This window comes from Pseudochaenichthys georgianus, chromosome 9 (assembly GCF_902827115.2).
Source record: "Pseudochaenichthys georgianus chromosome 9, fPseGeo1.2, whole genome shotgun sequence".
NCBI classification, from domain to species: Eukaryota; Metazoa; Chordata; class Actinopteri; order Perciformes; family Channichthyidae; genus Pseudochaenichthys; species Pseudochaenichthys georgianus.
The window spans coordinates 3,438,881-3,455,221 of NC_047511.1; the positions used below are offsets into that span (position 1 = coordinate 3,438,881).

Sequence of the window (16,341 nt, forward strand, 5' to 3'; positions counted from 1 at the left end):
GCGCGAAGCTGCGTTTACGCCGGTTGTTAAACAACATCGTTATGGAAAATGCAAGTCTGCGTCCAAATGGTTGGAAGATAAGGAGGAAGGACGATCCATACTGTCTATAGTCAATGTGAGGTAAAGTGTCTCCAAGGTAACCGGTTAGAAGTCCAAGTGGCGATGAGGTCTTAAGATGTATGGAACGGGTCTTAAAAGGTTTTACATTTGACTTCAGGACTCCTGCGCACACCCTGTACTTCCTCAATCCCTACCAACTGAGCTACTGCCGCCCTCAATGCACAGGTGGATGAAGTATTCAGATCTTGTACTCAAGTAAAAGTAGAACACTTTTACTTGTACTCTGTTACAAGTTTTGATTTGAATTATTGATGTTTATCAAGCTGGTGAAGGTGCAGCTAGTTTGAATGACTTTGTATACTGCAGGCCAGGGTATCATTTACTCCAGGTGTAACTAAAATCAGATGTAAGTGTTAAACATATTGTTTATCATTAATCCAGATCTGCAAAGTAACTAAAGGTACTTCATTAGTGTAGCGGAGTAAAGTACAATATTTACCTCTGAATTGTAGTGGGGTAGAAGTAAAAAGTACTTAAGTACAGTTCTTGAGTAATTGTACTTTGTAACTTCCCATTGGAGATCTAAGATTCTCCCCTCCATCGTTGTATATCACTCAAAATGTGTTTTTGGGTAGATGTGACAGATTTGGAGCAGGTCACAAATATCACGCTAATACAGTTGAACACTGCACGCCTAAGTGCTCAATTCAGATGAATTGCATTAAATCCAACTTTTTTGTTTGGCTTTTCACATTATTTTTAAATGTAGCTAATATCTGATTCCAGTGGGAAGTGGTCGACTCCTGAACTGACCCACATGTGAAAACAACAATAATAAAGACACATTCACACACTGTGGCACAGGCGTTAACATAAAGGCTACTGAAGGCAGCTTTATGGTTCCCTTTTTTAACTTGATGTGCACTAAAAGCCAGCGAGACATATATCATATAAACTCAGACCTGAGTTATCATATAAAAAAGGACAGATCTTAATGTTAACGCTCAGATTCCAGGGGATGGTCGTTTACCTTGTGATCTACGTAGGTGGAAAGAAATCAGACTTAGTTAGTGACTCACATGAGTCAAACAGAATGCACTGCTAAAGTCAAGCCTATACAAAAGTGTGTGTGTTATATTCTACTTTATGGTGTTGGAGACATGTTGGAATCGAGTAAATCACTTTAAATAAACCTTTATTGATTTACATCTTCCTTTTTCGCATATGGTCCGTAATAGTTATGAGGCTGTTGTGAGCTTACACTTCCTGTCAGTTACAGTCAGGATTGGGAGTATTACTTTTATTGTATTTTGTTATAATCGCTGCCTACATGTAAAAAAAAAAAAAGGTCATCTCAGTATCAAAAGTAATGTAGCCTGATCACTTGTATTGCTTACGTATTATGTAAGACAACAGAACTATTAGAAAAGAAGAAATCAAGATATCTAATAATAAATACTAAATAAAAGGCTTGGCATAAAGGATAATAGTTTACAAATGCTGTTTCACATTAATACATTATCATTAAATAAATTGGGTGTTCACATACTGCATTTAGAAATGATATGTTTTAAAGCTCAGATAATCCTCCCTGAGAAACTGGGACTTTAGGAAGTCATGAAACACTTCAGGGCTCAAATGTAATCTCAGTGTCCTTGTGTTTTACATTCTGCTGTTCACAAAGAGACGGAAGTATCAGCCTTATGAAAAGGGTTTATTCAATCTGTGAGTTTCAATGTTTTCTTTTTGTTTTTATGTATTTAAAATCGTTTTTTATTCTCTCTTTCAGTAAAGAGGAACTTCAGCAGCGGTTCCATCCCTGGGACCCCTGGGCTAAACGGAGAGGACGGCGTGGAGCAGACAGCCATCAGAGTCTCGTTAAAATGTCCCATCACCTTCCGCCGCATACAGCTGCCCGCCAGAGGTCACGACTGCAGACACATACAGGTCAGACCCCGCAGCCAATCAGGACGCTCCACACCGGTCTTGTCACAGCAACCCATCAGAGATCGCTACATTTACAGTACAATCTATATTCTTTGACTACTTAAAACATGACATGAATTGGTGGTAATTCATGTGCATTGTCTCTTCTTAAATAGAGTATATCGAATATTTGGGTTTTTTTATGACACTAAACAAAGTTATTATAACTTACATACAGACATATAACTTCACACACATAAATGTCAAGTAGTGTATGTGATTGTAATACTGTACATCAACAGATCACTCCTACATCACTTCCTATTAAACACTTATTGCAATAAATAAAAGAAAGTCAGATTTTAAAATGATGGTGTGGTTTAATAATTCTAACTCTGAATCCCACGTTTTAATATTGATATCTCATTAATTATACTTGAACTTTTTGCGATAACTTTAAAAACTATAATAATAAAACTATGATTTAATCAAATGTATCATATAATTTTTTTATGATTTTACACATTGATTCTTTTTCAAAGTATAGCTTTTTCTATGCTCCCCGAAATGCAAATTGGATTTCTTAATGACATCTTTTACAATCTTAAGATTTAATTTCGGAGTTTTTTTCAAAACGGATAAATAACAGGTGCCGAACAACTCAAAATTGTTCATTAAATAAATTAAATAAAAGTGTAATATTGCTTGTTAAGAGAAGCAGTCTGCCATTGGCTGCCAAAAGGATGAAATAAATGGACACAATGCAAAGATACATGCATTGTGTTTGTCATCATCGGCCTAAACATTTACAGATTATCTTAACAGACATCATTTAAAGGGGACCCATCATGCAAAATGCACGTTTTGATGTATTTTATACATAAATATGTGTTCCCGGTGTGTCAGGGAACTCACAAAGTGTCAGAAAATAAAAATCTCTAAAAACGGGAGTACAACGGAGCTGATCCAGATTTGCGTCTAGCATGATATTGGTGGACCCACGGCACTATCAGAAACTATCAGTATCAATGCCCGACTCTTTTGGACGTAATATGGTCTTTGTTTACATTAGCAAGCATCGCTAACACTCAGAGCTAACCTGTATGGAGAGTATGTGTAAAAAAGCCGGAAATAAAAAAAGGAACTCACCTTGTGGTGAACCCACAAGAGAAAAAGCATTTGAGCTCCATACTGTTTCAGAAATAATCCTTGATGTGGTTTGGAACATGATATGGCGTTTCATCACCGCAGCATTTAGACAGTATCTGCCGGGTCCGCATGAGCAGGCATAAGCTCCGCCCCCTCCGTTTTCTTTTTTTAAAGCTTTATACCCCGAATCAGCACTTTAGTAAGAGGAAGTGAAACAGAGGGATATGAGGCATGGCTAGAATGGGTGATCTGTTTGGTATTTTGAGCAAAACACATAGAAATGTTTTTTATATATCTGAGACCTATGCCATTGCCAAAAATAGCATGATAGTTGACCTTTTAAGAAGAAAAGTATATAACACATTCCTTCAATATGTCTAAAAACAATACGGATAAGAGGTAAACATTTCAACAGAAGAAATTGCCATACATGTATTTGATATATCATACAATCACACTGCTCTCTGTCTGTCTGCAGTGTTTTGATCTGGAGTCGTACCTGCAGCTCAACTGTGAGAGGGGAACATGGAGATGCCCTGTGTGCAAGTATGTCTCCACAAACACACTAAACGATTTCTTTACACATTTCTGATATCCTGAATAACGTGTGTGTGTGTGTGTGTGTGTGTGTGTGTGTGTGTGTGTGTGTGTGTGTAGTAAAACAGCTCTGTTGGAAGGTCTAGAGGTGGATCAGTACATGCTGGGAATCCTCATCTACGTTCAGAAGTAAGACACTTTCTTGTACCGTTGTGACATGGCATGTTGAGTGTTAATCTTAATGTGGATGTCCATTGGGCGTTGTGTGTGTGGGAGAGAGAGAGACTCCCTCTGGAACTCTGGTCAAGACCATTTACATGTACAAAAACCTATATAACCCCCCCCCCCCCCCCCCCCCCCTCAAGAATTATAATAGAAAAGTGTACATTAAACTCTGGGGGAAGAGAAAAAAAGAATTTCTCTTTTTGCGAGGCGTCTAGAGCTCCAACATGTGTACATGTGTTCCTTCTTTACTGTGAACCAAACCTCGTCACATCAAAGGAAAGCGTTTGATGCAGGAACAGCAACATATGTTTGCAGTTTGAGAACTTGTTTCCTCAGCCAATGAATCACAAACTCAAAAATGAATCACAAACTCAAAAATGAATCGCTTCCATCGCTTCATTTACCATCAACACTGATTGGATATCTACATAAAAGGTGACACATTTCCCCTTATTTTCTTTGCCTGGATTAACACTTTCTCCTCTCCCCCCCTCCCCCCCCCCCCCCAGCTCGGAGTACGAGGAGATCACCATCGACCCGGTGTGCAGCTGGAAGCCGGTCCCTGTGAAGCCGGACATCCATGTGAAGGAGGAGTCTGACGGTCCGGTGCTGAAGCGCTGCCGGACCCTCAGCCCGAGTCACATGGTCCTGCCTAGCGTCATGGAAATGATCGCATCGCTTGGCCCCGCCCCCTCCTCTTCTGCCTCCCCGATGCCCTACCCTCCTCTAGGGGGCAGCAATAACAGCAACACGCCTGACTACCCTGGACCAGGTACACGGGAGGCAAGATCTGATTGTCTAAAATGTTTAAGTAAGCAACATTATTGGAGAAATTACTTTGATCTTTTACCTGAAAGTACAAGTATAAATATTGTGGTTTTAAAAAGCACCAGGGCGAGGTCGTGGTGTCCCTGAGGCGCTGAGCACCTTCTACTGCTCATCAAGATTAGAAAAAGAAATCTTTGTTTGCGTTTTCTTTTGCTGATTTCCTCACAATGTTGTTACATTGTTGATACACTTGGAAGAATATCTGGCTACCTACATCAGTATCTTTGTTTTGACAGAGTAGGAAAGGTAACTATATTGTTCTGATCTGCTTTGATGTATAACATTTTTGACAGAATGTGATGGAGTTTCATTCTCAAAGTTAAAAGGCAAGGTCACTCCTGAAGGTCCAGTTAGAGGGGGTGATCTGATTAACTGCAGTTCATTATAATCGGTGCTACAGTTCACAGGAAACAAACTCGTGTTTTGGAACCAATGAAGTGATGCATTTATGGTACCCTCCTCCTCGAAAAATGTTATCTTTGGAGGAGGAAGGGTAGTTGTAGTATGGTCCGCACCAGAGTCCAACAAATGGGGTAAATGCTTCCAGGTTCGGTTAAACCAAACTAAAGAAGGCGTTAACATAAAAAAAATCTATTGATCCAAAACCTGAAGAAATGCCACGTCTGACTTTTGCTTGACACAATATACTATTGTGGAACATTTGTATTAATCCTTTTAAAAAAACACAAACATCTTGCAAGAAACAGCGTCTGAGGGCTTCTCAACATTTAACAAACTCTGAATGTGTCATATCCACTTAACGGGAAGAAACTCAGCTTTCAGACAATATTAACCATTCTTAGCGAAACGAAACGACATTCGCTAATATTCAACACACAGTGCTGTCCTCTCCTCGTGCCTGACTATTAACATCAAACCCATCTTCTTCTGGGGTATCGGACAGTCTGCTGACCTGGGGATTGGCGCCCCCTGCCATCGTCCGCTGTCCCCTACAGCCACGCCAGGGCTATAGTCACAACAACGGTCACTGACCCTGAACGCATTATCTCTATTTTTCCGCCACACACACACTCCCAATCCTGTTCGCCAGCTCTACCCAGTTTGCGCGAGGCAAATACAAAGAAGAGGAATTCTACACAAAAACCTCATAAAAGTGAACACCAAAAGTACATTAATGCAACAAAACAAGACAATTAATTATGGACTGTTAAACATCAGATCTTTGTCATCTAAGGCTGCATTAGTTAATGACTTAATAACAGACTATCAGATTGACTTATGTTGCCTCACTGAAACCTGGTTGCGACATGAAGAATATGTGACACTAAATGAAGCCACTCCACCCAGTCATAGAAATACTCATGTTGCTCGAGTCACTGGTCGAGGAGGCGGAGTCACAGCCATCTACGACTCAAGTCTTCTCATAAATACAAAATCAAAACAAAACTAACTCTTTCGAAAGCCTGATTCTTTTGCACCCAACTTGGAAAACAATTCAGCCAATATTAATTGTCAGTGTATCGGGCCCCAGGTACTTATTCTGAATTCATATCTGAATTTTCAGAATTGTTATCAAGTTTAGTCCTTAAAACCGATAAAGTCATTATTGTGGGTGACTTTAATATTCACGTTGAGAATAATAGCCGTAATATTGTTTTTACCTTTCAATTGGTTTTATACAGAATGTACATCAACCAACCCACTGTTTCAATCACACCCTCGACCTTGTTCTAACATATGGTATTCAAATTGAGCATCTATCAGTCAGTGCTCATAACCCTGTTTTATCTGATCACTACTTATTAACTTTTGGTGTTCTGTCATTAGACTACAAGCCACTGCATAAGAATGCCTACAGAAGAAATCTATCAGATTCTGCTGTAGCAACATTTATGGAAACAATTCCATCAGTGCTTAGCTCAGTAACATCTCACAGTCCAAGGGAGGACTCCTTTACTAACCTTACGCCCCCCCCAAATAGATCATATGATTGATAGTGTTACATGGGCGCTAAAAATAACACTGGACTCTATTGCCCCTTTTAAAATTAAACTAAGAAGACTATAGCTCCATGGCATAACAATGAAACACGCATAATAAAGCGGAGGACAAGGCAACTTGAAAGGAAATGGCGCTCCACCAAGCATGAAGAATTTCGGTTACTCTGGCTTGATAACCTTAAAAAATATAAGAAGGCACTACGCACTGCCAGAGCAGCTTATTATTCCTCCCTAATCAAATAAAAACAATGCCAGGTTTCTTTTTAGTACAGTAGCCAGGCTGACCGAGAGTCACAGCTCCATTGAGTCTTCTATTCCTACATCCATCAGTAGTAATGACTTTATGAACTTCTTTAATGATATAATTATAACTCTCAGGGACAACATAAACCACCACCTACCCTTAGCCAGCACTGAATCACCCTTAACACTGGACATATACTTAGAGTGCTTCTCTCCTATAGACAAAAACCAACTAAATTAAATTATTTCATCCTCTAAAGCATCTACCTGTATCTTAGACCCTGTTCCATCTAAGCTGTTCAAGGAAATTGCACCCCTAATTAATACACCTGTATTAAATATGATGAATATATCTTTACTGCCAGGCTATGTTTCACAGTCATTTAAAGTAGCTGTAATTAAACCTATTATAAAAAATAAAAAACTTGATCCTGAGGTTATGGCCAACTACAGGCCGATATCAAACATTCCCTTCCTCTCAAAAATCCTCGAGAAAGCAGTGGCCTCACAATTGTGTGCATTTTTTAATACAAATTGTTTATTTGAGAAATTCCAGTCAGGTTTTAGAAAACCTCATAGCACAGATACAGCACTGGTTAAAGTCACAAATGACCTGCTTTGTGCATCTGATAATGGACTTGCCTCTATCCTGGTTCTGTTAGATCTGAGTGCTGCCTTTGACACTATTGACCATAACATACTACTCCAAAGATTAGAGTTTTTGATGGGTATAAGGGGAACTGCACCAAGCTGGTTCAGGTCTTATCTATCAAAACGGTCTCAGTTTATATCCGTCAACGATGAATCCTCATTACAAACTACAGTCAGTCATGGAGTACCGCAAGGGTCTGTACTTGGACCCATCTTGTTCATCATATATATGCTACCATTGGGCAATATCATAAGGAATAACTCCATACATTTTCATTGTTATGCAGATGATACACAATTGTATATCAATTAAACCAGATGTACAATTTACATTAGTTAAACTGCAAGAATGCCTCACAGACATAAAGACATGGATGACCAGCAACTTTCTATTATTAAACTCCGACAAAACAGAAGTCATTATACTAGGCCCCCAACACCTTCGAAACGAACTGTCCAACAACATCATTTCTTCTAATTGTATTACCATGACCTCCAGCACCACGGTAACAAATCTTGGTGTTATTTTTGACGAGGATTTGTCTTTTAAATCCCATATAAAGCAAATTTCAAGGACTGCCTACTTCCATCTACGGAATATTGCATAAATCAGGCACATCCTAAATCACAACAATGCAGAAACACTAATGCATGCTTTTATCACCTCCAGGCTGGATTTTTGCAATTCCCTTTTATCAGGCTGTCCAAACTCTTCATTAAAGACCCTCCAATTCATACAAAATGCTGCAGCACGGGTTTTAACAGGAACAAAGAAGATCACATCACTCCTGTTTTAGCAGCATTGCACTGGCTACCAGTTAAGTCCAGGATTGATTTTAAAATACTTTTACTCCCATACAAAGCGCTAAATGGTCAGGGACCATCCTACCTACAGGATCTTTTAATCTCCTATTGCCCCTCTCGGGCATTAAGAGTGCAGGTCTGTTGGTGGTTCCCAGAGTCCACAAAAAAAGGTCAGGTGCTAGAGCTTTCGGCTACCAAGCCCCGTTCCTCTGGAATCAACTTCCAGTGACGATTAGGGAGGCAGACGGTGTCCACACATTTAAGAGTAGGTTAAAGACTTTCCTTTTTAGTACAGCGTACAGTTAAGACTTTTTATACATCCTCATGGACCCTTCGTTTTATGGAATTTTATTTATTGTACTGTATTTGTGTCATTGTGTTATGTTCCTTTTTAAATTGGTATTTTCACATTGATCTTGTAAGATACGTTTGTTGTTTTTACATTGTTTTACATTGCCAATTGTGTTTGTTGACTTGTGAAGCCCTCTGAGACAAATAGGATTTGTGATTTTGGGCTATATAAATAAACTTGAATTGAAACATAAGTGTAATAACAAAGGCTCTGAATTAGCCCTGAGCACTTAACACAGAACTCACGTTAAAATACCCTTAAAACGATAAAAAAAAACGATAAAAACGCTGCTGAAGGTTAATCCAATGTGTCTGTCACTTTGAAATGATTTCTGATATTCCATCATTCCATTTTTATGTCAATAACGGAGATTTCATATTAGCTGCTACTAGAGTGTCAATGTCAGCTTCCAGTTTTGGGCATTCTGGCTACGCATCACTCATTCACCAATGGTAATGTTGATGATGGAGTTTAGGAACTTCCCCTCGATTCTATTGGCTCTAGCGTTTAAAAAGAGGTGTCAATCATCAAAATCGACTGAGTGGGGCCAAAGATATCTAAAATGCACCCAAATGGGTTTTTTTCTAAATCTCTCTAAAAAGGTCAAATGTCACTTATTTTTGCATCAATCCTGATACAGGGTACTTGTTATGTTATAGTTTGGATTCCTGAAGCTTTTAGTCTCCCATCCATCATCCATCATTCAAGGGTGGTTGATTCTGACTTTTCTACATCCAACTCACAGGTTTTTCATTGCTTTGAAAAAAAGATGATTAATTACCCCTTTTAGAAGATATGGTCATTTGTTCTGGGAATGTCATGTTCGAGCCTGAGACCTGAAAAACAGGCTCAGGGCTCAACTGGCTAATTGATAATTGTATACGAGCAGATGTATTAATGTGTGTGTGTGTGTGTGTGTGTGTGTGTCTCCTCAGCTCCGTCCTATCCTAGCCAACATAGTTTCTCAGACTTCAGTGGTCCTGGGACTCCGGGAGTCGGGGGGGACTTCTCCTCCCCCGGTCCTCCCCCTCTCTCCTACCAGTCTGAGCTCTCCAGTGCCCTCCTAACTCCCGACAAACCACCCCCCCACCCGCTGGCTGGACAGGTACACCATCATCAACGTCCTCATTGACATCTTCATGTTTTATGAGTTGGGAACTCAAATTGTCCGTGTTTCCTTACTTCCTCTCCTCTCTCCTTTCGTTCCCTCCTCTCAGATGTCGGTCTCGAACCGTCTGGACTCCTCTTCCCATGGTGCTCCTCTCTCCCAGCAGCAGTCGCAGGGTCTCCACGGCAACTCTCAAATGGGGGGCGGCAGCAACCAGATGATGCAGCGTAGCAACCAGAACCCCCGTCTCCAAGGCGACAGCTCCTTCGGTCTCGGGGGGTCAGCAGAGGGTCCTGAAGCGTCTCTGGACGTGAGTAGAACCAGACTGAAACTCCACTGTCATTAGATAAGGGTCCAACCTGTAGTGCACAAATACAATTTATCAATTACTATATATATATATATATATATATATATATATATATATATAATATCTGCATAGTGACTGCTGTCATTACTTTGTGTTAGGTTCAAAGGAGAGAGGATACATTTAATGAAGTAAAGGGTTATTTAATCCACCACTGGCAAACAGACTACAGTATTTAAGCATGATGTGATCACTGCTGATGCAGGTTCTGAAGAGAATTTTTTCTTCAAACGTTTAAATGAGGTATTTCTTAATTAATTGTTTAATTTCATCTATTTACATGTATCGTGTGCCTCTACGGTGACTGTGTGTACAGAAACCTATAGACCACTACAGGAGAGGGGAAACTGCTGCTGTTGCTCAGATTCTAACAGAAAATCATCTCATCTGTTTGTTTCTGCAGTTGCTTCCAGAGTTGACCAACCCAGACGAGTTGCTGTCGTACCTCGGACCTCCGGACCTCCCGAACAACAACAACGACGACCTGCTGTCGCTGTTCGAGAACAACTGAACACATGCAAACACACACCTCCAGACATGAGACAGAACTTTACTGTAAGATATGAACTCTTTCTCTCCTCGCCCGCCAACATGACTGGCGGTCCAACATGGCCGTCATCTGCACAGGATGGAGCGGAGGATTAGAAGGAAACAAAAAAAAAAACTTTTAAATATGAAATCTCTTTGGTGTGTGACGATGATGGTAACTTTATTTTATTGTTTTTTTGTATTCTCTGAAACTGTATTTTGATGTTTCCTACTCATTCCCCGGAGTCGACAACCCTGCCGCTCACAGTAAGCTCTGACTGTTTCAAGTTGGTGACCACCACTGCTTTAAAGGAACACTTCTGTATTTTTTAACAGGCACCCAATGTCCCCATGTTTTGGTGTCTTACGGCCCGTCCACACGACAGCTTCACAAGCGGTTTCCAACGCGTCTGCCCATTCACTTTGAATGGGGTGACGTCACTTTTCGCTGAACTGCATTGTGGGAAGCAGAGCGGAGGTTTCCTGGCTTTCAGGCTGCAAAAGTTGAGCAATGTTCAACTTTTGAAGCTTTCGGTGGAAGCGTCAGCCAATCAAATCATATGCCAGTACAAGCTCTAGCCAATCAAACCGCTGCTTGTGTGTCAGGGGCGGGAGATACATGTGATTGGTTGTTGGTCGAGCTCCAAGCTTTTTTTGAAGCTGTAGTGTGGACGGGGCGTAACTAACAAATGTAAAAAAACAAATTAAACTGGGTTAGTATTGAGTGAGAGCTCCGCACTGTTGAGGTACCTCCACTAAAAGTGATTTTCTAGCCACTGACAGGGACGGCCTACATTGTTATTACATAACATTTTATTTAGGTTTTCAGTCTAACGACGGTTGGTCACTTTTTACCAGAGCAGATTATTCTTGAGATAACAGATCAACGCATATGAAAGCATCGACTGCTGAATTCTACCTTATTTGACCCTGCAGCTGCATTCACATGATGCAGGGTAAAGATCAGAGGACAGTTGTATGTAGCGAGCATTGGGGGTAACCATAGGAACAAAACATTCAACTGCAACCCAAGGAACTTGGTAGCAAATAAAAACATGGTTCAAAAACAGGATTAAAGGTGAAAAGCAGATTTAACTTTCATATCTTTCAGCCACAGCATACATAAAAGTACTTTGTAGCAAAGTAACACGGCTCGAGAAGCTGACACAATATACGATAAGAATATATTGATATATATTGTCACTAATTTTCTCCATTATTTTTACACCGCCGTGGTTTACTGCTAAGAGACCTTTTTGGTCAAACAAGAAATAATTGCCAAAAGAGGACGAATAAAACATCAGATATTATTTTAATCTATAAGAATACATTAAAGCTACACGTTAACTTAATACAGAAAGGTATTTATAGTCAGATCTACTCATGCCTTACACGGGCAGTGATATTCTAAGCCTGTTATTTTAATCATTCACAGTTTTGTTGCCAGCTGTCCCTCCTGCTTTTGGCAGCTGCAACTGTGTTTCCTTCAGGCTCAATGATGTGTTCTTCGTATCTGTAATATTATAGTTTGCTTTGCATTAGTCAAATATGCTGCTCTGCTTAGAGTGGTAGGACTTGTCCATGTTTGGGATTGGTCAATTTCGCTCTCTGCATACAGACAAGTTTGTTCTCTCAGCTTAATATCGCTCCAATCAAATCCCCAACGGTTCACTCCAGCAACAAAAAAGCTGTGTTCAATACGACTTGCTGATTTATCAAATATCACTTTTTCTACATTTAAATCTTCTGCTGAGGTATTCCAATGAAGCTTCAAAAATCTTTCGTCATATTTAATGACATCTTCCTAAATCCTCGAACCAAATCCTTGACTTGAATAACGTTTCTTAAATGAGTTGGCGTTCTTTATTAAATCAGCGTTCTATAAATTGGTAGAACTCATCAGTTATGTAAGATGCCAGCCACCTTTTGTGCAGAAGGGAAAGCAATAGTTTGGCCGTAGTGAGGGCTCGACCTCAGTAAATATGAATTCAAGCTTCAAAGGTCCTAGAAAGACAAGCTGTGAAAACATAATATCTATATTTTTACATGAACTCAAATAGATTTATTGGACATTTTTGGATAACACCGAAACTAAAAAAGGGCTCAATGTAAAATCCTCAGGCTCAATTTCACTCCCCCCTCAGATGCTCTGCGCTGAAAAAACTGAAACTTTAATTAAATGTATTAGGTCAACAGATTAGGTTAGTTGAAAACAATAATATCAAGTTTAAATGAAATATATTAGGTTCAACTTAATATTGTTGATTTCAACTAACCTAATACAGTTATGTGAAATATGTTGACATAATTGTATTAAAGTCAACATTTCAGTGTGTTTCTATAAATATAATAAGGATAAAGAAAATGTATTTACTTTATCTTTCCCATGATCCATCATTTTTTCTTTTTAAACCTGCCGAAGGACTCCTTCTGTAATCTAGCAAGAGACGACTTAAATATTCAGCCGTACATCAATAATCTTTTGATACCTCTTTCTGTACCCACACTCAACTCTCACGCAGAAATCAAGTCACCTCACGTCAGATTTAAGAACCGGAGCCTGTCAGGGACCAAACTAGCTCAGCTACAAACACTTATACCTCATTCACACCAACGGTGTTTCAGAGCCGGTTCGGAGCTGGAGCTTGGAAAGCACCGGGTTTTCCTGTTCACACCGCAGCAGAGCAGCCTCAGCTCCGGAATCCGGTTCCTTTCAAGCACCAACAAATTGTCCAGCCAGAGCAAAAGCACTGCATACGTCACGCTTACGTCGAGGCGGGGGCGGGGGCGGGATCAACTCCTGAACAACAACAAGAAGCCCGCGTTTTATCCAGCTTGTACACAACGATGGAGAAACGTAACAAGCAGCAGTGGTCCACTGAAGAGACCAGCTACCTGCTGGGAATCTGCTCTTCCGAAGAGGTGCAGAGGAAGCTGTAGCACAATCGGCCATTGTTGTTGTTGTTGTCGATGTCAGCTGTGAGGGTTTTCTGCACGGTTTGGCTTTATGAAGCAGGCACGCAAACGGTTACGTCATGATGATGCAAACGATGACTCAATGACGCAGCACCAGTCGGACTCTGGGCAGTGTGAAAAGAGCCAGAGCTAAACCGAAGAACCGGTTCTGAACCGGAAGTTGCGTTGGTGTGAATGAGGTATCTGAGGACGCACATCGACGGTGCTAACTGGCCGCAGCACTCTTACTCAATACTGGACCAGACTAAATGAAATGTTGTCCTCATTAGTCACGATAGCCCTATTAGCACAGGACTATTGTGACCTGGGGACTTCTAGTAGTTTGTAATGAGTGCAGAGATCATCTGTGATCATAACCCCCGAGTCTGCCACGTTTGAATTGGTCAATTAAATTAAATGTCACTTAAAATTGCCAACCTTATTTTATTTCTGTTAGTTCTGTGTGTGTTGACATAGATTTATTTTTGCAATATATTTTTTCCCATGTTGTTTATTGGGTCCATCTGAAATACTGGTCCTGTGTGAACCAGGTTTCAGATACACACACAGTAAACTGAGACGAGATTGAAAAATACAGAAGTGTTCCTTTAACCCCCCCCCCCCGTCACTGCTGATCATCCAGCAGCTTTTACACTTCTCTTCCTCCCAGCAGGTTTCAGTTAATTCCTACCAGTCAGATTAATTTAATGTTGAGCAGAGACGGGATGTGAGTTGTGATGAATGAGCGGCGTGGTCCTTTAAAGGCAGAGTGTTTCTGGTCCACACGTTTTAAATGTAAAGGTATAAAAAGTAGAAAATTAGCTTTAAAGGAGCATCTGTTCTGTCTGACATTTTTTGTTGTTTTCCATCTGAGATATGTGGAGACACTGAAGGCACCATTTACACCCAGCAACAGCGACCAACCTTTTTGATGTTTATTTTGTATCCTCCCACCATTGATTGTTACTGTTGTCATGGATTTGAAGTTTCATCTTAAATACAGAACTGCCAATAAGTACAGTTTTTTTTTTCTTCTAAATGTCGGATGTTATTCTTTTATACATGACGGATAACATGAGAATATTTTTTGTAGAACAACAATGTTAAAATGTTCTTTAAAAACAACCAATCAATTCATTTGTTTTCCACTTTTGAACCATCGATTCAAACGGGAAGTTCTATCCATCCCCTTCACTCAATCACTCAGTGTATTGTTTAGCTGTTGTGTGACTGAAACAGTAAGTTAATCAACTGTTCAATTGTCAGCAACCATTTAGATAAATGTTCCATTTACCCAAAATGTCTATGCGGTATCTCCGCATAGACAATGTTTTGTCATGTAATCGTTATTTAAGTGAATCGGCCAATTGCGTTTCATATCTGCTTGTATCCAAATTTCCCTGGCAACGCAGCCGCAACGTTTTGTGATGCCAGGCCAGCGGCGTAAATGAAGGGAAGGAGGCTCCTCCGTTGCGTCACACACCCATCTGCCGATACATTTTGATCTCCAAAGTAGATTAGAAATCCGACAGACTCATTATGTGAAAACAATACCAGCGTCATGGTTAGTAAATCCGCATTAATAGGATTTAAAGAAAGGTAGAATGGATCACACGACACGTTGAGTTGCTGAGTGTAAATGAGTGTTAAGGGACATCTGGATAGACATCTCTCAGTATAAAGCTTTTGTAAAAGTTGTCAGGTGAACTCTGGGCTTTTAACCTGGAGGGTCGTTGGTGTTCTCACTCCTGCAGTCAAGTCTTTTTGTCTATCGAGCAACTTTTGTTGCCACATTCGTTTTGACAACCTTCACGAAGAACGGTGATGTTAACAGCGGAAGAAACATGTGATAAAAAGCTCGGAAAGTTTCTGTTAATGCCTAGAACTGTTGCTCTGAGATTACAGAGCTGCCCCAAGAGCCGTTTGTTATGTTCGAGTTACTGAGGGGTCATCTTCATCCTCCTCCTCCTCATCCTGTTTGTTGTGAAGTGACTACAGTCCTGACAGTTGTGGTGTCTCCATGTCTCAAAAATAAATCTGGACATGATCACACTGTATGATTTAGTAATAATGTCAATGACAAACCATTTGTAATAAACACACACTGGAAAGACACACAGTGGCTATTTTAATAGTCGGTTATGCATAAGCTGAATGACATGTTTGCGAAGAAGTCTGGAGGAAAAAACATGAAAAATAATCAAAAGAAAGATTACATTTAAAATCAGTTATTAATCCCATGCTGAAATATAAAACATTACAGCAGCAGAGGTATTAGCTAGAATTTGCTAGAATTATTTTAAACCAGCAGAAATACCAAATATGATCCAGTTCTAGCTTCTCATATGTGCTGCTTTTCTCTGTTTTGTATCACAATAAATTAATATCTTTGTATGTTGGTGTTGGTCGAACGAGACATTTGATTGTGAACATTGTGATTTTCAGTGTTTTATTACGGTGCACGACAACGCGCTAAAACGCTTTACAAAAACATTTTGGTTGACATTTGTTGACGTTCAGTATTTAAAAAGTCGATGATGGCAAAGTTAGGCTGTTTCATAATTGTGTTTTTCCCCCTATATTTAAGTTAGCCATGTTAGCTAGCTAGCTAGCTTAGAGCAGATCTGCAATAATATCAGCAGGAATC

At 40.0% G+C, this 16,341-nt stretch overlaps 1 protein-coding gene across 3 annotated transcripts in view; it reads left to right on the top strand.

Moving 5' to 3' along the window:
• Positions 1–16,093, top strand: part of LOC117452121 (zinc finger MIZ domain-containing protein 2-like) — a 42,274-nt gene extending 26,181 nt beyond the window's left edge. For 2 of the 3 annotated variants that reach the window (XM_034090598.2, XM_071204313.1), the window contains 7 exons: positions 1,850–2,007; positions 3,614–3,681; positions 3,793–3,861; positions 4,407–4,708; positions 9,672–9,841; positions 9,954–10,154; positions 10,615–16,093. In XM_034090598.2, coding sequence (XP_033946489.1) covers positions 1,850–2,007; positions 3,614–3,681; positions 3,793–3,861; positions 4,407–4,708; positions 9,672–9,841; positions 9,954–10,154; positions 10,615–10,722 — 1,076 coding nt within the window. In that variant the 3' untranslated portion in view covers positions 10,723–16,093. The remainder of the gene's footprint in view (positions 1–1,849; positions 2,008–3,613; positions 3,682–3,792; positions 3,862–4,406; positions 4,709–9,671; positions 9,842–9,953; positions 10,155–10,614) is intronic. The other variant, XM_034090599.2, reaches the window with a different exon arrangement.
• The last annotated feature ends 248 nt before the right edge of the window (positions 16,094–16,341 follow it).